Consider the following 26,541-nt stretch of genomic DNA (forward strand, 5'->3'; position numbering starts at 1 on the left):
CCATGCATGTCTGCATTCTTGATTTTGGTGAAACAAACAAAGGTGAATACTTTAAAGGTGAGTTTCTGAACAGGGGTTGTTTGGACAGTTACAGCATATTTCAGGCTATCAATCACACTGGTATGCTTCAGTGCATGCGAGTGTGTATATTTGTGTAAGTATGGGTATCTACATGAATGTTTGTGAGTATATATGAGTTTGCATATGTGTGCACTATGTGAAAATATGAGAGAGTGTGTATGTGTGTGTGAATACATGGGTATGTCCTTGGTATGACAGTGGTGGCAGGCTACACTTGGTGGTTGTGGCGGCCATGGCTGAGAACACAGGGAGGCCTCTATAGCTCCCCATGGCAGATCCTGATGAAAAGAGGCATTCCTTGATTTTATGACATTTATTATCATGGCAGAAAGTGGATGATACCCCACTTCTCAAGATGGGCCTGAGATCAAATACCCTTTGCAGGTTAGAGTGTCTGGGGAACAAAGTTCATTAGCTAAGCCTCCAGGCCTTTAGGTACCTCATTATAGTAGAGATCTGTCTTAAGCAAAAGTGACCTGTGGTCACATCCACTACCTGTGGAGGGGCTTGGGGCATTGCCCTTACATGACTAATGGCCAAACATCTATGGAGGGCTGCAGCTAGTGATGGACCTGGTTTCCTGGAAGTCAGGTGAAATGCCTACTGTTCCTTCAGGGTCACTGGGGATTCTAGCCTTTGCTCAACTGGGAACCAGGGTGCCTTTCAAGGTTCCACAAAACCTAATAAAAAACAAACCAAGAAACAACCATAAAAATTTAATAATATGTCTTCCTAAAAGAGACCCAAATAATGACACTAATTGAGATGAAGGTAATCCTACATAACTCATTGCTAAGGTGTACTACAGAAAATTAGTGAGTGTTGAAAAGGAGAGAATTAGTCTTTCCCAGAAATTAGCCACATAAAATCATATACATACAAGCAACACTAAAGGCACTAATAAAGTTGCTGTTGTTTATGTATGGGTACAACAATAATAAAGAATAAGAGATCATTTGGTCTGCAAGGGGATGAAGTAAGGAGGTTAGGAAGTGCTGCAACTATGTTTTAACTAAAGAAATATTAGCCATACTTGCCATGATACTTTTAAGATCTGAAGAAATGTTTCTCCTCAATGATCATCTTGGTAATGTTTATGAATAGGTAACTCTTGTTCATCAGGACCATTTGTTCCACCTAAAGACCATGTAGCTCCATATATCAAGCTGACTTCTGTACAAAGTTTGAAAATTCAAGTAGATATTAATTAGAATCCATTCAACATTTTTTTCTTTGGATTATCTGTGTTTTTGTAGTCCTCTATATAGCTGTAGTTTGCAGCACTATGGGAAGCTACAGTATAGTTACCCTTACCTCTGTGGATTAAGAGCTTCATCTGAGAAACTGTCAGCATCATTATGTTTTCCTATTAGTTTTTATTTTTCTTCAGGAATATATATATATAATTTGCTAGTTTGGGGCTTTATATTTAAAGTGCAGAAATACTTTGAGTTGATATTTGCATATAAAAAGCATGATCCAAATTTATTTTTCATTATCAATATGCATGCATGAACTTGGCACCTTGCTGAGAACAGTTGCTAGTATCTCTTCCAATAGTCCACATACTCAAGTGTTTGTGAGTGTGCGTGTGCGTGTGCGTGTATGTGTGTGTGTGTGTGTGTGTGTGTGTGCTTATGTGAATGTGTATGCATGCTCAGTTAGAGGTCCATATCCAGTGTTTTTGACCATGCTTTACAGTAAATTTGAAATCAGTGTTCAGGATTCTTTAGAAAGATGAGGAGCAAGAGTTAGAGGGTATATCTTCAATAGTTAGAGGGTATATCATTAATAGTTAGAGGGTACCTTACCAAAAAAGGAACAAAAGGGAATAATAAAATAAAAATAGAGTCAAATGCAAGCTGTCAAACATTACTGAACGTGCTTAAAGAAGATGTGAATAAATTCTCTTTTCAAATTTCTTCTGTGATTATGATCCTTTCAGATTCCCTTTGAATTCAAGGATGTTTATCTTTTGTCTTCTTTTCCAGTGTGGAGTATCAAAGCCAGCCTTTGCACCACATCTGTGAGACAAATCCAGCTTGAGAGAGAGTTTCTCTATTTCCTCAAAAAAAAAAAAGAAAGAAAGAAAAGTGTATCAGGAATTTCACTGATTCTGTGTATTGGAAAGATAGTTATCCTGAAATAGGAAATTTTAAAAATTAACCACCATAAACAGTCACATTTCTTTACACTTTCTTTAATTTCTTTTAATGACATTTAATAGTTGCATTTTATATTTTCTTCCTTTTTGATGATTCTCTGTATGTACTTGTCCTTATGATATTAAGGTAGGATAATTTTAACTAACCTTTGCACATTGTCTTACTCTCCACTATAGGGGAAAGCTTCAGTCATTCACAAATGACTGTTGTTGTAAAAATATTGGTGTCTTTTATCCTGCTAGGTCCAGTACCATGGTGCCCCAAGATATCTGCTAGATATCTTGGCAGAAACACATCCCAACTTCACCGCAGAGGCCCAGTGTCTCCAGCTACCGCATACTTTTCTACACTCAAACCCTCACATAAAAGAACACACAATATAATAATCTTTGACCCAATTGATAAGATATAATTGCCCACTTAAACATACAAAGCCCAGTACCATCCATCCCTTAAGAACATTGATAACAACCTGTAAATACACAGCGCAATATCTTCACGTCAGCCTCCATTGTTCTGTCACAGCTTCTCTCTCTCCCCTCCTGTCTCTTCTCCTCCATTCTAGTCTCCTTTTCTTTTTTCTTTTTTAATAATTTTTACTTGAGTATTTCTTATATACATTTCGAGTGTTATTCCCTTTCCCGGTTTCCGGACAAACATCCCCCTCCCCCCTCCCCTTCCTTATGGGTGTTCCCCTCCCAACCCTCCCCCCATTGCCGCCCTCCCCCCATAGTCTAGTTCACTGGGGGTTCAGTCTTAGCAGGACCCAGGGCTTCCCCTTCCACTGGTGCTCTTACTAGGATATTCATTGCTACCTATGAGGTCAGAGTCCAGGGTCAGTCCATGTATAGTCTTTAGGTAGTGGCTTAGTCCCTGGCAGCTCTGGTTGCTTGGCATTGTTGTTCATATGGGGTCTCGAGCCCCTTCAAGCTCTTCCAGTTCTTTCTCTGATTCCTTCAACGGGGGTCCTATTCTCAGTTCAGTGGTTTGCTGCTGGCATTCGCCTTTGTATTTGCTGTATTCTGGCTGTGTCTCTCAGGAGCGATCTACATCCAGCTCCTGTCGGTCTGCACTTCTTTGCTTCATCCATCTTGTCTAATTGGGTGGCTGTATATGTATGGGCCACATGTGGGGCAGGCTCTGAATGGGTGTTCCTTCAGTCTCTGTTTTAATCTTTGCCTCTCCCTTCCCTGCCAAGGGTATTCTTTTTCCTCCTCTTCTTCCTTCAAACTTCTCTCCCACCCATCCTTCCTTCTTGTCCAATGACAGGCTTCCTTCTATCCTGTACCTGCCCTTCACCTGTATTTTACAAATTCAATGGGGAGATGTTTCTGGTGAAGTCACCTGATTCCTGAGTATGTGACTAGGCAGCTGTCCTTGGGCAGTGGAATTAGTATCAAAATACAGGTAACTCCAGGGCAAACCACAACAGTTCCCCCTATTTGTCCAGTTAAAAATCCTTTTCACTTATATAAATTGAGTACAATTATTACCATTCTACAATTTATAAAGCATATGATATAGTCAACACCCAGTCCATCACTATATCAGTTAGACAGAACATTTAATTATCCATGCCAGCTGAAGAAATGCTTAAAATCTGTATTATATCTTGGCTAGCTTGTATACTATCTGATAACTATCCAATAAAATATGTATATTCAGAGTTAAACAGCCTGATAGGCTATGAGACTATAATCAGTCTTCAACCCCATCAGAAATCTGAGAATGACCAAATATCTATACACATAGGAAGCCTAACATGGCTTCTAGAACTGAGAGGTTGTAGAGACAAATCTCCACTAGCACAGTCCCGTTAGCAACATGTGAGCACAAGTCTACAGTCTTCTGGCCCAAAATTAACTGACAGACTCTTGAAATGCAGATTTTGAAGGGCTGATCACTCTGTCTTGGCAGAGTTCATCAGTCAACTATTCTGCATAATTTGTCCTTTTCTGGACAGAATAGTCTGCAGATGAAACAGGCAGTTTTGTCCAGTGGCTGCCCAGCCACAAAGTATTGCCTCACCTGGAGGTAGAGATGTTCAAATGCTTCATTAAATCCAACAAAGGGGAATTGTTAGGAGCAGATATATCTCAACAAAAGATAAATAACTTTAAACCTCAAATTTTGTGGATTTCTGATGTTTATGAAAACCATCTACCTATATAAGACAATCTGTACTGCTGTCTTTATATCTTACTAATATCTTGAAAGTTCTCTCACAAAGTCAGCAATATGTTTGCTATTGGCCCTTAACTCACATGTGTAATCATCTCAGAAATTTGTAAGGACATCAATAGAAGGACTGGCTCTAAACTTTGTACTTTTAAACTTTTAACAAATAAATTCTATGTCAAAGCAAAGATATGATTTTAGCTTAGTTAACAAATGAGATTACGTACAACTCAATCTAGCTAATTCCTCCCTGTTAAATTACAACCATTTCTAAATTCCTCAGAAAAACAACTTTAGAATAACCAGTTTCAGCCCCCAAAAGTCCAGGAAATTGGGTCAATGACTCCTCTATAACTTCTTCAACCTGTACATGGACATTGAGATATCCTTGGGGGTAAGAAGAATGAAGCAAATGCTGTAGCTGATGTGTCCTGACTGGACCCAGCTGAGAGTCCTTGAGACCAGGAATCCAAGTAGGCACATTCTGCAAAATACAACTCTCAAGACAAAAGTTTAGAATCCAGATATCTCATTTGATTCTCCTGAATCAATTTTTTCATGTGGTCTACTTCTATCAAATCTGATCAGTATGACTCTGTGAGGTTTCCAGTGCCTAATCACACTTTTTAAAAACACAAAGACAAAATCTTTCTCCCAAAATACTGTGTTCCTTAGTATGTAACCAGAAAGTTTGTATCTTGCACTCTCTCCCAGAGTAATAATATAACCATAAAACTCAAAGTCACACCCATTATGAAGATTAAACAATTTTTTAAAAAGGAAGTAAGCTAAACAATGAGCCTGATAGGCTTTTGTACTCTGTGATATCAGGAAATGAACCCAAAATTCCCGTGGAGCCCAAATTAAGAGAATTCGAGCTTCCTGTTGTAGTAAATAACAAAAGTAATCACAAACCCTTGCTAGCTGGCATCAATGAGCCACATGGCCTTTAGCGGGGTAATTCATAAAACAAACCAAATACCTTCTATCAATTCCAATATCAATAAGCAACATATCAAACCAGGACTTTAGTCCAAAAGATATCCATCTGTTAAGCTGTCTACCCAGAGCCACAGATTTTTATTTAATGTTAATAACTTCTATAATATATGCCTGCATTCACTCTCCCTGGTGTTGCAGACATTTATCACAACTCTCTATTTGGAGTTAGTGACCAATTTTTCCCTATCTAAGTTCCCAACCATAGATGAAAATCCCCACGTGATTTGGGTAATCTCTTTGCTCTCCTTAAAACAAAGTTAAATACCTCTATCAATTCTAAAACCGATAAGTAACTTAAAACTCAGGACTTTAGCCCAAAATATATCCATCTGTTAAGCTCTCTAACCAGAGCAACAGATTTTTCTTTAACCTTAATAACTTCTATAATATATGTCTGCATTCACTCTGCTTGGTGTTATAGACATTCATCGCAACTCTCTACTTGGAGGTAGTGACTAATTTTTCCCTATGTTCTGAACTGTGGATGAAAATCCCCACTGATTCAGGTAATCTCTTTACTCTCTTCTTTCTAAAAACAAACTTAATCACCTTTTAATAATACCTGTAATTAAGAAGTAGCTTATTTAACTAGGATTTCAACCCAAAATTCTCATGGAGCCCACATTAAAAAGAATATGAAAGACTTTCTAAACAACTTTTTTTTAAAGCAGTTTTTAATCTCTAACTCTCTGAGCTGCCATTACTTATCACACAGCAGGGGACCCTACAGCCTGCCAGCCCAGGCTACTTCCCAGTGCGTGAGATATCACATGACTTAACATGGCGCTGGCCTCCTCTTACTTAGAAAATAAAAACTTTCTCTCAACTCTTAGGATTACTAGTGGATTCTTGACCATCAAATTGGTTCACCATCTGTTGTAAAAATATAAAAAATAAAAATGTATCGGTCTTTTATCTTACTAGGTCCAGCACGGAGGTGCCCCAAGATATCTGCTTCATAGCTTGGTGGAAACACATCCCAACTTCATCGCAGCGGCCCAGTGTCTCCAGCTACCGCACACTTTCCTACACTCAAACCCTCACATAAAAGAACACACAACACAATAATCTTTGACCCAATTGATAAGATATAATTGGCCACTTAAACATACAAAGCCCAGTACCATCCATCCCTTAAGAACATTGATGACATTCTGTAAATACACAGAGCGAGATCTTTATGTCAGCCTCCATTGTCCTGCCATGGCTTCTCTCTCTCTCCCCTCCTGTCTCTTCTCCTCCATTCTATTCTCCTCCTCCTCCTTCAAACTTCTCTCCCGCCCATCTTTCCTTCTCTTCCAATAACAGGCCTCCTTCTATCTTGTACCTGCCCTTCACCTGTATTTTACAAATTCAATGGGGAGAAGTTTCTGGTGAAGTCACCTGATTCCTGAGTATGTGACTAGGCAGCTGTCCTTGGGGCAGTGGAATTAGCATCAAAATACAGATAACTCCTGGGCAAACCACAACAACTGAGTATGACGTTTTAGTATGAGTTTCTCATCTTTCACTTTATTGGTTATAAAGGTCATTTTCTCATTACATTCTAAAGTGCTTTTTGTCATAAATAGCATTGACTCTGATTAAATGTGTTTTAATCCCTCAATTAAGTTTACAAAATCTCTTTGTTCTCTTCTCTTCCCTGCTCTTCCTCTCTTCCCTGTCCTTTCTCTCTACCCCCACCCCTTCCCTCCACGTGCTCATGGCCGGCCTTTCCTCTCCTCTCATCTTCTTCTCTCATTAAACCTCTCCACGTGGAAAAAAAAAGTTTACAAAATGAGGGAGAGAGAGATAGAAACAGAGGAACAGAGATAGATAGAGAGAGAGAGGGAGAGAGAGAGAGAGAGTGAGTTTGTTTGATCTAGGTTTATGTGAGCATGTAATACAATAAATACATCTGGAAGTGTCATCCTATCTAATATATCTGAGTCCTAGGGTGCAATAACCTGCCTGAGTTCAGCATGTTCTATACAATTACTTCTTCCTCCCCTTTGCTGCCTGTCTATATGGCCAATACTCAAGTTGCCACACAGGGATTCTCAGACTATTTTTCAAATTTAAAAATTCAAGTTTTGACTCTTGATGGTACACTCTTTAGAGTAAAAAAAGTCCATATGAAATATTCATCCATTTCTATAATTATTTCTAAAAGGGAAAGAAGTAAAGCGTGGTTTTACTAGTGCTCAGTGAAGTCTGGTTGATTAGTATGTGATGTCTCTGTCTTTGTTTCCAAATTGTAATCATTGATGTGAAAGAAATAGAGTAAGCAGATACTTGCCCTAGTGTGGGGTAAGGCTAGCCAGACCAGGTTAACATTGTTATAGCAGTGGAGGAAGAACAGGGCTTCTGTATAAAACTTCTCAAAATGTGCTCAAAATATATTCACTGGCAAATTTTCTTTCAGTTTTACATTTTACATGATAAATAGCTTAAAAGTCATTTTGTGTTTGTAGAGGAGAGATTAGTGATTTTTTATAACTTCGTTCTTATAGGCATCTGATTGCATATTCATATTTACTAGATAATTCCATAAAGTTTAAAATGAAAAACATGTCAATAACATAATTTATCAAAGAATGAATCTATATTTATTTAATTTGATATAATCTTATAGCATATAAACCTGGTGTTAAGATGTCTCCCTGAATTTGATGGTGAATAGTGGAGTTCATCAGCTAGCACTCTGCTGCCCATGCTTGTCATTTAAGAGCGTCTACTTCTATTCAAGTTTGTTTTTACTCAGAGGAGGTGCTCCTTGGAGAGTTTAGATTCTTATGCAATGTAACTCATTATATTTTCTTAAAATAAAATTTATTCTGTTTGCATTCTGACTGAAAATACATATATTATACTTTAATGGTTGACTTTTCATTTCCTTTGTTGTTTTGAATATTCAAGTAAATGTACTATTCTATGATATCGTAGTATAAATTCAAATAGTAAGCCTGCCTTTTCTCATTTATACCACATGAAATAAATCCTGATTTCCTATAAATGAAAATAATCAATAAGTTTTAAAAATCTTTATATTTGATACAATGCATGACCTCTAATTAAAATGGGTTTATATGCAATGAGTTTAATATGTTGAGGTACCTTTTAATATAGTATAACCCACACCCAGCCTTGTTTTTGAGAGAGGTCCTTACTAAGTAGCCCTGGCTGCCTAGAAACTCCTGCCCAAAGCAGGTTGCCCTTAACTGCAGTTATCAATCTGCCTCTGCCTCTGCCTCTGCCTCTCAAATGCTGGGATTAAAGGCATGCATAAACCCACCTGGCTTATGTAAAATAACTCTTAGAAATAGATCATCAGAAATATTCAGGGACATTTTTTATTATTAATTTTATTTTCACTGATATTAATTAATTTATCATTACAGATCAAAAAAATCAACAGAAATTTTCCTGTAAACCAGCAGGTAAGATCAAATAGTGCTTGCAACATTGAATCATATTTTTGTTTCAATGTGTCTTTACTAGAAGGTAATCATGGAGCCACCAGATTCTTATATAGAAATAATTGGTACTATAGTCTATTTTCAGAGAAAAATTTATATATCCCCTTCACTAAATATATAAAAAGTGGGTTTTAAAGACATGTAATCTAAGACAAAACCCACTCTTGCCAAAATAATTATATTGATTTTTGCGTGCTGAGTATCTAGGCATAGTATTTCTGTAAGATGGTATTAGTATATCTTAAGTTAAAAATTATTTTGTGTTTTGCCTGCATATATGCTTGCGCATGCTGTATCAACAGAGAATAGAAGAGGAGGTCAGGGCCTTAGAGCTAGATTTTCAGATGGGTGCGAGTGCAATATAGGTGCTTGGAACCAATCCCTGCTCCTCTGAAAGAGCAAGTGCTCTTAGCTGCTGAACCCTCTCACCAGGGTCTAGTATATGTTAATTTTGTTTTGTTTTGTTTACTGAAGCTAGCATGTTTATTTTCTTTCCAGGTTTCCTTATCAGAGTCTTTTTCTTATTAAATCATTTCATTTATTTGCATTCTTAATGTTGCCTCACTATCCTGGTTTCCCCTCCCAGAGTTTTTCACCCCTCCCTCCTTCCCCTTGCCTCTGAGAGGATGGTCTCCCCCACCCATCCCCACCCCAACCCCCAAGCATCCCCCTTCCCTATCTTAATTTTTGAAGATATCCTTTAAATTGATCTCAGTGCCTAATATGTTGACAGTATTCCAAGTGAGTTTAACTTAATGAATAGATTGAAAATAATGTCTGATTCATACAGCAGGTTAACAAGTTTATAGCTCTTAATATCAATTTTGATTTACCACTGTCATTTGTCATCTAAGCATGCATCATTTTCAATACATTAAAAAGTTTGAAGTATATTTTACTTGCAAAACTTGAAAAGATCCAGTTTTCTTCTCTGCAACACTTATATAAAAAGTCAATTATTTTAACATATATTTTGAACATTAAATATTAAATCTATATCTTCAATATATACCCTTATCATTAGATTTTCTAAATTCTTAAATATACATTTTTCTATGAATAACAGCATCGTTTTTAGTAGAGACTATTGGTGGTGCTGGCCAAGATTCACTCACAAAACTGTTTATAAAAGAAATAGTATGGGAAGAGCCAATCTCTGCAGTATTCTGTGTGTCTACAAAGATTTGATCTACATCTTTGACTTGTGCCTACTTACACAGACCTTCATTTGTGAGCCTATTTGATAATGGCTAGATTCAAAGGGTAGAAAAAGATGCCAAAGTCAACATGTTTTTTACTGCATATTTGAGTCATTTAACTTAGTGAAGATACCAGAGGATAGAGTGTCTGATCAATCTTGAAGTCTGCAGTGATACCTAAGAGGTTTCCTACGTGGCTCCATTTTTTTTTCAGCATTTTGTTCTGGTGGTCTCAAGGGACAACTTAAGAGGAATATAATTGATTCATATGACTGTGGTAGAGGAAGGGGCAGCATTTGAATAAGAAAATATTTGAATAAGAAAGTATTTTAATATAAAGAAACAACCATTGGAGACAAAGCCAGAACAGCCATCATTAGATGAATCTCTTTTGTTGAAAACCAGATAAAAATGAAAATCTGTGATGCTTGTGTATCTTAAAAAAATTAAAATAATAACTATTTCTTTCATCTATGAATGACTTTCAGAGGTCTCCCTGCCATCCTCTTTCTAGACTCAGCATGTGTATCCAAGTCTAGAAAGCTATTATTGTGTTTCATAACCTAAGTAATCTCCCAACATTTCTTTACTTAAAATGGTAACCACATTTTAACACTACTGCTATGAGGCAAAAGAGAGACTTTTAACAATTTGAGTGTGGAACTTCATAAATAAGGAAATACTAAACTAAAGGAACTTAGTTGGAACATGGTTGGGGACAAATATATATGGAAAAATAATAAATGGAAATAAATGCTTGCTTCAGTACAGTAATGAACTGACTTTATTCAGTCTATTTCATGGGAAAGTTCCTAGTTATATGACCATATTCTTTGCCAATTATGACTGGCTTAGCTTTAGTTTTATATTTCTTTAACATAAACATTTCTAGGGTCTAGATCAAATTAGCATATGTATATGTAAATCAAATAAGGTTTTGGTCACTTGTTAGACCAAGTTTTAACATAGAATGATTGCTGTCCCAACTGGCAGATCTTCTCATCACCTAGGGAATCACCACCTATAAGAATCATATAGAGAGGACTTGAGAGATAAATTAGACTGCAAAGTAGTTATCACAAAGAGGAGGACCTGAGTTCAATACACAGAACACACATTAGAAAACAAAAAAGCATGTTAGTATGTCCATTGGTATCATTGTTCAGGTCTTGTTTAGGCACCAATATTGATGAGGTCTCATGATTCCCTGATGTTTTTAGGAGACATAAGCTGTCGCTTCTCTGGCTCTTGCAATCTTTCCCCACCACTTCCTCATATCTCTGAGCCTTGTAAACAGAAATTGTGCTGTATGTATTGACTGTGACTGAGCACCACACCCAACCTCCTGATGTTTCTGACTATAATGGAGCCATTAACCTTGGCAGAGAGGACATTCCTCAAAGACTGTGCATGTAAATATGTACATTAGTATACAGACATGTTCATTCTCACTCCAACCAACAAGTTTTGTGGGTGGCCCCACCCTGTTGGCTCTGTTTTTCTTGGGAGGGGGCATGTCAGTCTGTCCCTTACATGGCTATGTGGGACTTAGCACTGCAATATCTCTTGTTCTCTGCATTTTGATAGGTTGTGGTTGATAGATTCTTTACCTTTTGCTATGAGAACTCTTTGATGGGGGTCAAAATTACACTAATCTGTGGGTATAATAACAAATATTTAGAATCTAGATAAAATTATTCTGGTTTAATAAAGTGGAAGTTACAAATTTTCCTTCACAATATATGACTTTACTAGCCAGAATAACAATGGTCATGATACCATCGGAAGGACAAAGAACTTAAGGGCAACTAAGGAATTCTGAGAGACAGAAAATTGTTCTTTCTCAAAAAGAGCCCCTGCAACTGGTTATCCAAAACCAAATAGTCAGTCCTGAAGTCATATGTTTAGAACATACAGGTACCATTATAGGGATGGAGAAAGTGGTAAATATACATATAATCTGTTTATATGCGTATATAAGTATGTATGCTGTAATAATTAAAGAAAAATAAATTAATTGTACATATATAAAATATATAAATATAAAAATATGCTATAATAATGAAAGAAAAAGGGATATGAATTTGAGAAAATTTGAGGGCATAAACAGGAAGAGTTGGAGAGAGGAAAGGGAAGGGAGAAAGATATAATTATACTATAATTTCAACATTTAAAAAATAAACAAATTTCTTGAGCATCCTGGAATAGACTTTTAATTACAACACTGTGGAAATGTATGCTGGTAGTCCTCTGGGATTCATTGTCTTCTCAATCTGTTTTATGCTATGAGCCTCAAACCAATGGAGATCTTGTCTCAAAAATTAAGACAAGTGGCTCTACTTGAACAAAGCCCCTGTGCGGACTGTTGGCTTTTATACCCAGGTGCATGCATGAACATATGTACAATCACTTAGAGAATAAACAACAAATCATTTGGCACAAATAATACTGTTCTATTATGCATTCTCCTCTGAAGGGAAAATGGGTTCATGCAGAGGTAAATGGTAGTGATCATGATAGAAATATAGATCCATGGTGTCTGCATGCTGCATAAAATCATAAATCAATTCCGTTACCTAATATATTACTGGGCATTAGGAATGCAGGCGACAGGAAAGTAGGGAAGTCTTTAGTATGGGTCTCAAATACTACTGATGAAATTCTTAGCTTCTGACTTATGAGAACTACTGGTCTGAGAAGTTAATTCATTTATCCTTATAGCCAGATGTTATGTCAGATACAGATATGAGTGATGAATGTATAGGAAGAAAATTAAAGATAGCTGAAGATAATTTGCCCGTGGATGAGCAACATTCCAACTCTCTCCAATCCTGAAAGTCTAATCCATCAGCCTTCAGAATCTTCATTGCAGCTTTGGAGTTCTCAGTGAACTGCATATTTCCACAGGAAATCCTAAAGGAAAGAAAAGAAAAGAAAAGAAAAGAAAAGAAAAGGAAAGGAAAGAAAAGAAATGAAAAGACAAGGAATTCCTGATTAATAAAATGAGAGGAGAGAGACAATGTCAACCCACAGCTTAGCATTCACACAGGATTTCTGCCTTAGCCTTGACTGTGATGAATTGATTCATCTCAGTTTTCCTCCACTTGATAGTGCTGGTGAATTTTCAAGCATAGATTCAAGGTAACACAACGTGTGTGTGTGTGTGTGTGTGTGTGTGTGTGTGTGTGTGTGTGTGTGTGTGTGTTCATAAAGTGTCTTATTGAGAGAAATTTGGTTAGAATTCTACCTCCTACTCTTGAATTTCTATCTACCAATACAAGAAATTAGAAAAAGTAATAAATAATAAACTCAAGATACCCACAAACGGAAGTCTGAATCCTGTGAGATTTGTTTGTAAATTCATGCTATAAATGACTTTCTACCTATCAGAAAAGTAAAAATAAATAAATAAATAAATAAGTAAAGAAAGAAAGAAAGAAAGAAAGAAAGAAAGAAAGAAAGAAAGAAAGCAAAGTCCACAGGAAGTTGGAAGTTGAGAAGCAGGTGTTCCCTGCTAGGGCTCTCCTACTACCAACAGGAGTTAAGCTTTCAGGTACCATTGAATTCAGAGCTTTGTAGCTAAATTATATAGTAACAAAACAATCCCATCACCAGAAAAAAGAAGAATCTATAAACTTAGTTACTTCATAGGAACAGGAGTTGGAATCAAAATGTGGATTTACAGATGATCCAAAACAATGAAAACAAAATAAAACTTAAAGTCTATTACTCACTTTCACACACTCAGTTGTTGTTACTGCCTGGAACTACTTTCATGTGCCTCTGAGCTCAGAATGGGTTACAGTGACCTAATTTGGTGCAATAGGGCATATCCATCCTGTCTCTTGAGTTAAGTTCATCTAGGTATCATTCAACTCCCATGATTAATGGGGAGGAAGTTAGACGTGAGGCTGGTAAACTTAACAGAAGTCTATACAATATAAACTATGTCTTGCAGCTGTCCCAATGCTTCAGAAGGTAGTTTGCATAACTCTACTAATCACATGAAAATATTTATAATAATTTAGACACACTTATAGTCTCAAGATGGGGAAGCAGCAGATAGAAGGTAGGTTGACCACTTTGAATAGATGAGAAAAAGGTCAACAGTTAATGGGAACCAAAAGAAATTACTTGTGGAGCTGTCATGCAAACATGGGAGTGAACACTTTGATATTTTGGCTTCTCTATAGAAACAAACGTGCTTTTAAAAAAATATCTGTAAAAAATGATCAAAACCAACTGGTCATGAACATGGAATCCAAAAAGCTGTGAAGACTTACTGAACACTATTGAAGGCAATGATTGGCACAGAGAACAGAGAGCCCTCTGGTTCTGTGGCTTTACCAAACTGACCTGCTTCTTTTCAGCTGCATCAGTCATTTTATTTCTTCCCAGGTACTGTGTGCGTCAGCTCTCATCGTATTCCTGCACAGTGGTTTCTGGTCAATGGCTGCAGCACATTTTCTCTTCAGTAAATCCAGACAACTTTGCCTAAGGATTCTCTGGGGCAGTACTTGGCTTTTTTTCTGTTTAAGTAGATAATATAGAGGAGTGGATAGATCAATCATAGTTAGACACATATGTTGGGTGTTTCATCAGTTACAAAATTATCTTGCCAAGGTTTAATATCGAATGTTCATATCAGCAGTATAAAGATAGCAATGTGGTACAGTTTTTGAAAATTCAGCCACTGTGGAATACTGAGATCTTTCAAGTTTACATTTCCCTTATGACCAATGATGTTCAATACACTGTTGTATTCTCATCATATTCACTGCTATATGCTATGTCATTTTCTCTAAGATGTCCAGGCAATATATTATTGAAGATCAGGAGGTTTTAATTTTTATGAAGTTCAAATTTCAAATATGATGGTATACTGTAGGCATTATATTTGATAAATCTTTGTCTATCCAAAGATAGAAACATTCAGTAATGATATTTCCTAGATGTTCCATTGTATGCTTTTAAAACATTTTGCATATGAAACACTTTGGAATAATCCTTTTTTATTGATTTGATTTTTAATTTAAAATAATTTGTATAGAATTTACTTTTATATCTTTTGATATTGTAGTATGATTACATCATTTCTCCCTTTCTTTGCCTCTTACAATCCTGTTTGCTATTCTTCAAATTCATTCCTTGTTGATCATTAATGAATTTACATACATGCCTCTCTCTCTCTCTCTTTCTCTCTCTCTCTCTCTCTCTCACTTTTTCTCTCTCTCTTTGTGTGTGTGTGTATATATATATATGTATATATATAATGTATTTATATTCTTAGGTATATCAGTACAGTCTACTTAGTGTGTATTAAGTTTCATATATATATTTCAAGGCTGACAATTTGATATTGGCTAATCAACCAATGTGCTCTTCCCTAGAAAGAGTATTTTTCCTGAGCTCAATATTTCTTAGTTGTCTTGTGTTGAGGCCTCCTGTTGTCCTTGTCCAGCTCATTTTTAGTCAGTCTGTTTGGAAGTAAATAGCACAATGTTCTTATTAGTGTACCTCTGTAATATATCTTAAATAATTTTATCAATATTAATTCTACCTAAGTACTTTATGTTTTTTCCTGAAATTGTTATTTTATTTGAGGCTATTGTTAAAGGAAGTACGCCCATATCATTCTCTATATGCTTGTTGTTGGTATATAGAAAAGTTATTGCTGTATACAAATTGAAATTAAATCCTGTCACATTTCTGAATTATTTTTCCTAAACATTTTCTGGTAGAATTTTGGGGATTTCTAATGTATCTGTTGTCTGCACATAAGAGTAGTTATATTTTTTTCTGTCTTATTTGTATTCTTTGAATTTTTTATAGTGCCTTATTACTTCAGTTACCACCTTGAATACAATGTTGAGAAACAGTGAGGGTAGTGGCCATATCTGTTTTGTTTTTATTTCAGTTTGCTTGCTTCAAGCTTTTCTTCACATATGATGGTATTAATTGTAGATTTCTTATCTATGGGCTTTATTATATTGAGATATTCTCCCTGTAGCCAAATAAAGCCTCCAATGTTCAGAATGGGTTACATGTTGTTGATTTGTTGTATAAAGGTATTACACTGAATCCCCCAAACATCAAAAACTATTGACAAATTACTGGTTGCTATCAACAATCTGATGGTTAAGGCCCTATTGCTGAAGGCCACACTGATTTATTTCATCAAACACAGAGAAATTAATCTGGTACCTCGCTAGAAGCTTCAACCCTATTGACTAGCACTTAAATTGTAGGAAAGTGTAGATTCTTGTATTCTCACGCTAATTATGTTCCCCAAAATCCTGTTTGCAGTGTTCCACTTCCAGTTGGTTCGGATTGGTAAATAAAGTGGCTGACAGCCAATGCCTGGAAAGGGAGGCAAAGGCAGGACTTTAGGATTCCTGGGCAAAGGGCTGAGGAAGGAGCAAGAAGATGAATAGTTGTCATTCAGGGGAAAGAAGAGAGACACCATGGCTGAGAGGCGCAGAGGAGAGAGAGAGAGAGAGAGAGAGAGAGAGAGAGAGAGAGAGAGAGAGAGAGAGAGAGAGAGAGAGCTGTCCTGTAGGTGCTGGGGAACACAACCAAAAAGGGAAAAGGTTGCAGGTCTGGGTCCAGGGCAATAAAGATGTAATATTGATTTTAGAAAGTAATAACTTGGGGAATATCTGAAGATGGTCATCATATGGTGGTTAGGAAGTGGCCTTGCCATTGAGCTGTTTTGAGCTGTTTAAGGAATATAAAAGTATGAAGACTGTGTGTATTTCATTTGGGAACCCAGAACATTGGGTAGCAAGGAACATGCTCCGCCCTCACTGCCATCGGGATTGACTTAAGTAGCATTACTTGGGTCCAGCTACAAGAACATTCTTTGCAGGGTATAATTGAAGTCCAGTGGTTGCAAACACTGTGACATAAAACAGCAAGCTATGTGCAAGAGACACTGGTATCCAATAGTGGAATAAGTATTATGGGAGTAAATAACCAATTCTATTTTTATTGGACTTATGGACCACTCTATGAGATGGAACCCACACACAACATTGCTAAGATGGCCAAGAACCTGGTTCATGTGCCTAGAAAAAAATCTATCAGCATTGTTTGGCTAAAGGAACAGTAATAAAATGACTCATTGAAACACCTTTATACTCAAAGATCAATCCATCACTCAACAATCAGAGATCTTATTGTAGTTTATTGGAATTAAAACAGAGACCCACAATTGAATATGAAGAGAATAAGAGACTTTGGAGCACTAAGTAATATATAGGAGGTTGTAATCAAATCTCTGTAATCAAGGCTCGGGGATTTTTGCAGAAAATGAAGGAGAAAGATTGCAAGAGCCAGATGTGATAGACAACTCCAAAGAAAGAACAGAACACAGACAGACACTGTAACAGTGTGGACAAATGTGTATGGGTTTAATCAGACAGTGTTCCAGTACTGAGTGGAAAGTAGATGTGTAGTCCCACCTAACCAAAAGCTAGTTGTAGCTGATACCTTCTGGCAAATGGAATATCAGATTTATCGAATTGAGAATCACTGGGTTTAGCAGTCATACCTTGGGGCAGGCAAACACTATGTCTAAAAGTAGTTGGATAACACAAAATGAACTCAATGGTATTTTTGTGGACTTTGTGTTTTAGATTTTTTTCTTATTAGTCTTTGCTTATTAGTCTTTGTAAATTTTACTTTTATATTTTTGTGGGACTTTTTTGTTGTTGTTTGGTTTTGGGTTTGCTTCTTTGAAGGGAGGGGGGATGTAAAGGAATCGGGAGGAGGGGGAAGGAGCAGCAGTAACAGAAAGTGAGAGCAAGAAACACAGGCATACAGAGAGAAAGGGAGAAGGAAATGGAGAGAAGAGGGAGAGGGAGAGGGAGAAGGAGGGGGAGAGAAAGAGAAGATGGATGGCTAAGGAGTTGGGGTGGATTTGGAAGGAGATGGGAGAATTGAATTTGTAGATTCCTTGTGGTAAAATGGCCATTTTTTTTTTACTATGTTAATCCTACTGATACAGGAGCATGGGAGGTCTTTCCATCTTCTGATATCTTCTTGTTTCTTTCTTTATGGACTTAAAGTTTTTGTCATACTGATCTTTCATTTTCTTGGTTAGAGCTATACCAAAGTATTTTATATTACATTTGGCATTATATGAAGAGTGTTGTATTCCTGATTTCTTTCTCTACGCATTTATTGTGTTATAAAAGAGGGATACTGATTTTTTTTTAGTTAATTTTGTATCCAGCCACTTTGCTGAAACTGTGGAATTCTCACCTCTTATCGCTCTTAGCATTCTCTGGTAGAATTTTTGGGGTCACATATGGATACTATCATACCATTTGTGAATAGTAATATATTTTGACTTATTTTCCAATTTTTATCTGCTTGATCTCCTTTAATTTTCTTAATGATCTAGCTAGAATTTCAAGTATTATATTGAAGAAATACTGAGAGAATGCACAGCCTTGCCTCGTCCCTAATTTTAGAGAAATTGCTTTAAGTTTCTCTCCACTTAATTTGATATTGTCTATTGACTTGTTGTATATTGCCTTTATATGTTTGGGAATGTGCCTTGTATCCCTGATCTCTCCATAACTTTTAAAATTAAGTTTTTTTTTATTTTGTCAATGGATTTTTCAGCATCTATTGAAATAACCATGCGTTTTTTTCCTTTCAGTTTGTTTATATGGTATATTTTGTTTATGTGATGGATTTTACTGTACTGTACACACCTACACCCCTGGGTTGAAGGTGACTTGATCATGGTAGATGATGTTTTTGATGTTTTCTTAGATTCAGTTTGTGAGTATTTTATTGGATATTTTTCCATCAACGTTCATAAGGAAAATTGGTCTGAAATTCTCTTTCTTTGTTGAGTCTTTGTGTGGTTTAGGTATCAGGGTGACTCATAATATTTGTAGCAATCTCCCTTCTGTGTCTAGTTATTATAATAATTTGATAAGTATTCATATTGGTTCTTCTTTAAAGATCTGGTAGAATTCTGTGCTAAAACCATCTGTTCCTGGGTTTTTCTTGGTTGGGAGACATTTAGTGACTGCTTATTTATCCATAGATTGTTTACCTGATCTTAATTTAACCTTTGTGAGTTGAATATAATTAAAATATCATTCATCTCATTTAGATTTTTCAATTTTGTGGTGTATAGGCTTTTTAAGTAAGCCCGGATGATTGTTTGGATTTCCTTCGTGTCTGCTGTTATATCACCATTTTCATTTCTGATTTTGTTATTTGGATAGTCTCTCTGCTTTTACTTAGTTTAGCTAAGTGTTTCTCTATCTTTTTCTCAAGGACAGGGTCTTGGTTTCCTTCATTCTTTGTATTGTTTTCCTTGTTTCTAATTGATTGATTTCAGCCATGAGTTTGATTTTTCCCTGATGTCTACTCCTCCTGAGTATGTTTCTTTCTTCTTGTTCTAGCAGTTTCATGTCTGCTGTTAAATTGCTAATATGAGAAATCAGTAATATATTTATGAAGGCACTTAGTGCTATGAATATTTTTCTTAGTGCTGCTTTCATTGTGTTCCATAAATTTGGGTATTTGTGCCATTCTAGAAAGTCTTTAATCTTTTTCTTGATTTCCTCTTTGACCCAGTGGTAGAGAGTTGTTCAGTTTCCATGAGTTCCTTGACTTTCTGTTATTTCTATTGTTGACGATGTTCATCTTTAATCCATGGTGATCTGATAAAATGCAAGAGGTTACTTCAATCTTCTTGTATCTGTCCAGACTTGATTTGTGACTGAGAATGTGGTCAGTTTTGGAGGTTTCATGAGGTGCTGAGAAGAAGAATATTCTAATTTTGGATTAAATGTTCTGTAGATATCTTGTAAGTTCCTTTGATTCATAATGTCTGTTGGTTTCATTATTTTTTCTCTTTAGTTTCTATTTTGATGACTTGTCCATTGGTGAGAGTGGGGTGCTGAAGTCTCCCACTATTATTGTATAGGATTTGATGTGTGATTTAAGCTTTAGTAATATATATGTATATTTTTATAAATGTGGTGTCCTTGCACTTAGAACATAGCTGTTCAGAATTGAGATGTCATCTTGGAAGATTTTTCTTTTGAGGAATATGAAGGTTCCTTCTACATCCTTTTTGACTACGTTTTGTGAAAGTCTATTTTATTAGATATTAGAATGGCTACTTCAGCTTGTTTCATGGGTCTGTTGCTTAGATAATATTTTTTCAGCATTTTCCTCTGAGGTAGTACCTATCTTTGTTGCTGAGGTGTGTATCTTTTATCCATATGAATGGTGGATACTATTTATATACCTATTATATTAGCCTGTGGTTTAGTATTCTTAAATTCTGTCCATAATATCAAATTTTGATACTGAGAGATATGAATGACCTATGTTATTTTGGTGTTGGTAGTGGCAGTGTGTGTGTGTGTGTGTGTGTGTGTGTGTGTGTGTGTGTGTGATTCTTTTATTTTGGTTTTGCTAGTGTGAAATTATTCGTTTCTTGTATTTTCTTGGGTGCAATTAGCCTCCTGTGTTGGAGATTTCCTTCCAGTATCCTCTATAGGGCTGGATTAGAGGAAGGATATTGTTTAAATTTCATTTTGTCATGGTCTATCATGTCTTTTACATCTATGATGATTAAAAATTTTGCTGGGTATAGTAGTCCGGTCTGAAATCTGTGATCTATTAGGGTTTGCAAGACATTTGTCTAGGACCTTCTGGGTCTCTGTTGAGAAGTCAGGTGAAATTCTGATAGGTAAGTCTGCCTTTATATGTTACTTAGACTTTTCCCCTTGCAGCTATTAATATCCTTTCCCTGTATACTTAGTGTTTTGATTATTAATGTTGTGGGAGGATTTTCTTTTTTGGTTCACACTATTGGTGTTCTATAAGCTTCTCGTACATTTACTGGTATCTGTTTAGGTTAGGGATTTTTTTTTTCACTTATTTTGTTGAAGGTATTTTCTGTGTCTTTGAGCTGGAAACCTCCTTCTATTCTTATTATTTATTATTAGGTCTGGTCTTTTCAAGGTGTCACAAATTTCCTAGATGGTTCATACCATGAACTTTTTAGGTTTGTCATTTTCTTTGACTGAGGTATCAATTTCTTCTATCATATCTCTACTTCTGAGATTCTTTCTTCTATCTTTTATATTCTGTTGTTGATGCTTACATCTATAGTTTATGATACCTTTCCTAGGTTTTCCATTTTCAGGATTGGCTCAGTTTGTGCTTTCTTTATTACCTCCTTTTTTATTTTCAGTTCTTGAGCTGTTTTATTCATTTCCTTCACCTGTTTGTTGGTATTTTCCTGTATTTCTTCATATTTTTTGTTTCCTGTTTAAAAGCCTCTACCTGTTTGCTTGCATTTTCCTGTATTTCTGTGAAGGATTTATTTGATTCCTCTTTAAAGGTTTCTATCATCTTCATTCGATTATATCTAAGGTCATTTTCTTGGGCTTCAGGTGTGTTGTAATATCCAGGGATGCTGAGGTTGAATGGTTGGTTCTGATTGTGGCATAGTGCCTTGGCTTTTCTTGCTTGTATTCTTATGGTGGACGGTTTTTAGCCATCTGATTATCCCTGGTATTCACAGGCCTGATAACCCTTGATTGCAGCAGGCCTCTGCGTCTGCAGTAGGACTGGTTGGCCAGGGTGGCAGCTGGCTTTCAGGGATGCAGGCTGATAGTTCTGTGAACTGGTAGTCCCTGGTTAATTCAGGCCTCCAGAGTTGCAGGTAAAGATGAAGACCAGAAGTTGGAGTTCAGAGAGAACAGGCCAGACCTTAAAACAGCTGTGCTTGCCAGGGACCCAGTGGGCAGGATATTAGGGAATGGGAATCTCACTTGGTTGTTCCACTTGGCATCAGGCCTCCAGAGGTGCGGCCCTGGGAAATGGGTAGCAAATTGCAGATGGCAGGTATAGTTGTGGCCTAGAAGATGGAGCACAGAAGCAATTATTTTCTTTTTACTGCTTGTCATCCTTTCAGTTCTATAAGCTATAGTAGATTACAATATATACTGATATCTTGTTATTTTTGTTTTCTATTATATGTCTTTTAGGCTTTTTCGAATGTATTGAGAACCATGAAAGCAGATCTTTTAGCCATAATGAGCTTTAGTTTCATAGATTTTTAACTTATAGAAAGAGGTAACTTCAACATGTCTATAGCCTTAGTAAGAATCTTGATTAATGTGTTAATTCCTATGAGATACTAAATACATAATTTACTCAAACTCCTTGAGTTTCTCATTACAAGGCATTGAACTTTAACCAATGATAGGGAATTCTTTTTGTCACTTACCATAAATTCTGTAATACAGTTCAATATATATATATATATATATATATATATATATATATATATGAAAACAAAGATTTATAGTCAGTTCTCCATTGAAATGATTGAAATGAGAGATTGGAGCATTAGAAACAGAAATTGGAAGTATTCTTGCTATGCTTATGACATTCAACATAGCTATTCATTATGTCTGGTTATGTAAACCTGACTTACCCTGTACATTCTCTTAACTTTGAAAACAGAATGTGTAACCTTTTTCGAAGAAGGTTGAAGGGAGCAGGTTCTCCAACTCTTAGAGAAGTACAGTAATGGAGAACAGTCTTAGGCAACTACACAATGCCTGCACTTGGGTGTACAACTGCATTGTTTATCTGACAGGAATGACATATCAAGCTGTGACATCCTGCAGCAGGTGCTGTTCAGAAAAGAAAGCAGTGTATCTGGCTCAGAACTTAGTTCACAGGGAGGCTAAATGCTTAGGAATTTTGGAAGAGAAAAATATAACAGGCAGTTATTAAGACTGTTCTTTAGGTATGCAAAGCAAGAAATTAGAAATAAGAGAAAAATCTAATGTAATGAAAAAATAGGAATACTAAGTTTATGGCAGTATTGCTTTTGGTTTCCTGGCATTGAAGCCCAAATTGCTGTGTGATTGGTACACGTGGAATAAAAGCCTTTCAAAATGAGATATGAAAGGCAGCATATAGAGGGTTGACAGTTCCTTCTGTTTAGGATTATTTTATTTTAAAATGTGGAACAAAAATAAAGGCTACCATTTGCGAATTAAAGATGTCTTCCTTGAGCAAATACCTGCAACGTCAAGAGTGTTACAGTGGGCAGTAACTTCAAATAATTTGAGACTCCAAAGAATACTGTGAAATCAATTGTATATGATTTTACTGTGGGAAGGTGATATAAGTGAGGAGATCAAAGCAAGGGAAACATATTATAACTGTATTTGAGCATACATTAGGGAACAGTGACTATAAGTACTGTAAAGTCACTGTATTATCAATTCAACAACAAGATTGAGTTACATATTTATAAAATATATGCCTATCAAAGTATTAGTTTAACATGGACATATGTTCAGAAATATATGTGACTGGATGATCCATTTTATAATTTTAGAAAGCACTTTTTATATTAAGTATCAAGTTTTAACTCTACATTTTATTTGTACATGCCAAGTGTCTAACAGTTCTTTTTTTGTCTTTTGCATTCCTTTTTTTCTTTTATTGGATATTTTTATTTACATTTCAGATGTTATCCTCATTCCTGATTCCCTTTCCAGAAATTCCCTATCTCATTCCCCGTCCCCCTGCTTCTATCATGTTGTTCCCCCATTGACCCACACACTCCCTCCCACTTCTCCACCTGGGCATTCCCTTACACTGGAGCATTGAGCGGTCACAGGGTTCTCCTCCCATTGATGCCCAACAAGGCCATCCTCTGCTAGATATACAGCTGGAGCCATGGCTCTGTCCATGTCTACTCGTTGGTAGTTTAGTCCCTGGGAGCTCTGGGGTATCTGGTTGGTTGATATTATAGCTCTTCCTATGGAGTTGTATCTATTTAGAAAACTGTCCATTTCTTCCAGATTTTCTAGTTTTGTGGTGTATAGGTTTTTGTAGTAGGATCTGATGGGGTTTTTTTGGGGGGGGATATCCTCAGTTTCTGTTGTTATTTCTCTTTTTTCATTTCTGATTTTGTTAATTTGGATACTGTCTCCGTGCCCCCTGGTTAGTCTGGCTAAGGGTTTATCTATATTGTTGATTTTCTCAAAGAACCAGCTCCTGGTTTTGTTGGTTCTTTGTATAGTTCTCATTTTTTCTACTTGGCTGATTTCAGCTCTGAGTTTGATTATTTCCTGCTGTGTATGCTTCTTGGGTATATTTGCTTCTTTTTCTTCTAGCACTTTCAGATATGCTGTCAAGTTGCTATTGTATGTTCTCTCCGGTTTCTTTTTTGAGGCACTGTTTTCATTGTGTCCCACAAAGTTAGGTATGTTGTGTCTTCATTTTCATTAAATTCTAAAAAGTTTTAAATTTCTTTTTTTGTTTCTTTCTTGATCAATTTATAATTGAGTAGAGGGTTGTTCAGCTTCCATGTGTATGTGGGCTTTCTGTTATTTTTGTTGTTATTGAAGATCAGTCTTAGTCCATGGTGATCTGATAGGATGCATGGGATTATTTCAATCTTCTTGTATCCTTTGAGGCCTGTTTTGGGACTGATTTTATGATCAATTTCAGAGAAGGTTCCATGAGGTGCTGAGAAGAAGATATATATATATATTAGGATGAAATGTCCTATAAATATTTGTCAAATCCATTTGGTTCATAACTTCCATTAATTTCACTGTGTTTCTGTTTAGTTTCTGTTTCCATGATCTGTCTATTGATGAGAGTGGGGTGTTGAAATCTCCCACTATTATTGTGTGAGGTGCAATGTTTGCTTTGAGCTGTAGTAAAGTTTTATTTTGTTGTTGTTTTTTTAATGAATGTGGGTGCCCTTGTATTTGTAGCATAGATGTTCAGAATTGAAGGACATCATGGTAGATTTTTTCCTTTGATGAGTATAAAGTGTCCTTCCTTATCTTTTTTGAAAAGTTTTAGTTGAAAGTTGTTATTTGATAGTAGAATGGCTGCTCCAGCTTGTTTCTTGGGACCATTTGCTTGGAAAATTTTTTCCCAGCCTTTTGCTCTTAGGTAGTATCTGTCATTGTCACAGAGGTGTGTTTCCTGTATGCAGCAAAATGCTGGGTCTTGTTTGTCTGTTAGTCTATGTATCTTTATTGGGGAATTGAGTCCATTGATGTTAAGAGATATTAAGGAAAAGTGATTGTTGCTTCCTCCTATTTTTGTTGCTAGAGGTTGAATAATGTTTATGGGGGTATCTTCTTTTGGGTTTGTTGAAAGTTTACTTATTTGCTTTTTCAAGGGTGTTGTTTCCCTCCTTGTGTTGGAGTTTTCCATACACTATCCTTTGTATGGCTATATTTGCATAAAGATTTTGTGTAAATTTTCTTTTGTCATTCAACATTTTGGTTTCTCCATCTATGTTAACCGAGAGTTTTGCTGGTTATAGTAGCCTGGGTTAGCATTTGTGTTCTCTTAGTGTCTGTACGACATCTGCATAGGATCTTGTGGCTTTCATAGTCTCTGGTGAGAAGTCTGGTATAATTCTGATAGGCCTCCCTTTATATGCTTCTTGACCTTTCCCCTTACTGCTTTTAATATTCTTTGTTTTGTGCATTTGGTATTTTGATTATTATATGACAGGAATTTCTCTTTTGGTTTGGTCTGTTTGGAGTTCTGTAGGCTTCTTGTATGTTCACGGGCATCTCTTTAGGGAAGTTTTCTTCTATAATTTTGTTGAAGATACTTACTGGCCATTTAAATTGGAAATCTTTGCTCTCTTCTACACATACTATCCTTAGGTTTGGTCTTTGCATTGTGTCCTGAATTTCTTGGAAATTTTTTGGTTTAGGACATTTTTACATTTTCTTTGACTGTTATGTCAGTGTTTTCTATTTTACACCTGTGATTCTCTCTTCTATCTCTTGTAGTCTGTTGATGATGCTTGTATATATAACTCTTGATATCTTTCCTAGGTTTTTTATCTCCAGGGTTGTCTCCCTTTGTGATTTCTTTATTGTTTTTATTTCCAGTTTTAGATTCTACATGGTTTTGTTCAATTCTCTCACTTTTTTGTGTGTGTTTTCCTATAATTCTTTGAAGGATTTTTGTGTTGCCTCTTTAAGAGCTTCTATCTGTTTACCTGTATTGTCCTGTATTTTTTTAAGGGAGTTATTTATGTTCTTTATTCCTCTATCATTATCATGCTATTTGATTTTAGATTTGAATCTTACTTTTCAGGTGTGTTGGGTGTATCCAGGACTCTCTCTATTGAGAGAACTGGGTTCTGATGATGTCAAGTAGCCTTGGTTTTTGTTCCTATGTTCTTGTGCTTACCTCTTCCAATCTGATTATATCTAGTGCTATCTGCCCTTACTGTCTCTGACTGGGACTTCTCCTTTCTGTGAACCTGTTTGTGTCAGAACTCCTCAGAGTTCAGCTGTTTCTGTGATACTGTGATTCTGTCACTCTGAGATCCTGAGATCCTAGGTGTGACAGAGTTCCTAAAAGTCTAGCTGCTTCTGGGATCCTGAAATCCTTTTGTGA

The 26,541-nt window shown here is 36.2% G+C and overlaps 1 protein-coding gene across 2 annotated transcripts in view; it reads left to right on the forward strand.

Moving 5' to 3' along the window:
• Sntg1 (syntrophin, gamma 1) overlaps positions 1-26,541 on the forward strand; it is an 841,911-nt gene that overhangs the window by 632,779 nt on the left and 182,591 nt on the right. For both annotated transcript variants that reach the window (NM_001411862.1, XM_087550418.1), the window contains 1 exon segment: positions 8,807-8,845. In NM_001411862.1, the coding sequence (NP_001398791.1) occupies positions 8,807-8,845 (39 nt within the window).

The sequence above is a fragment of the Rattus norvegicus genome, chromosome 5 (assembly GCF_021556685.1).
Source record: "Rattus norvegicus strain SHRSP/BbbUtx chromosome 5, alternate assembly SHRSP_T2T, whole genome shotgun sequence".
NCBI classification, from domain to species: domain Eukaryota; kingdom Metazoa; phylum Chordata; class Mammalia; order Rodentia; family Muridae; genus Rattus; species Rattus norvegicus.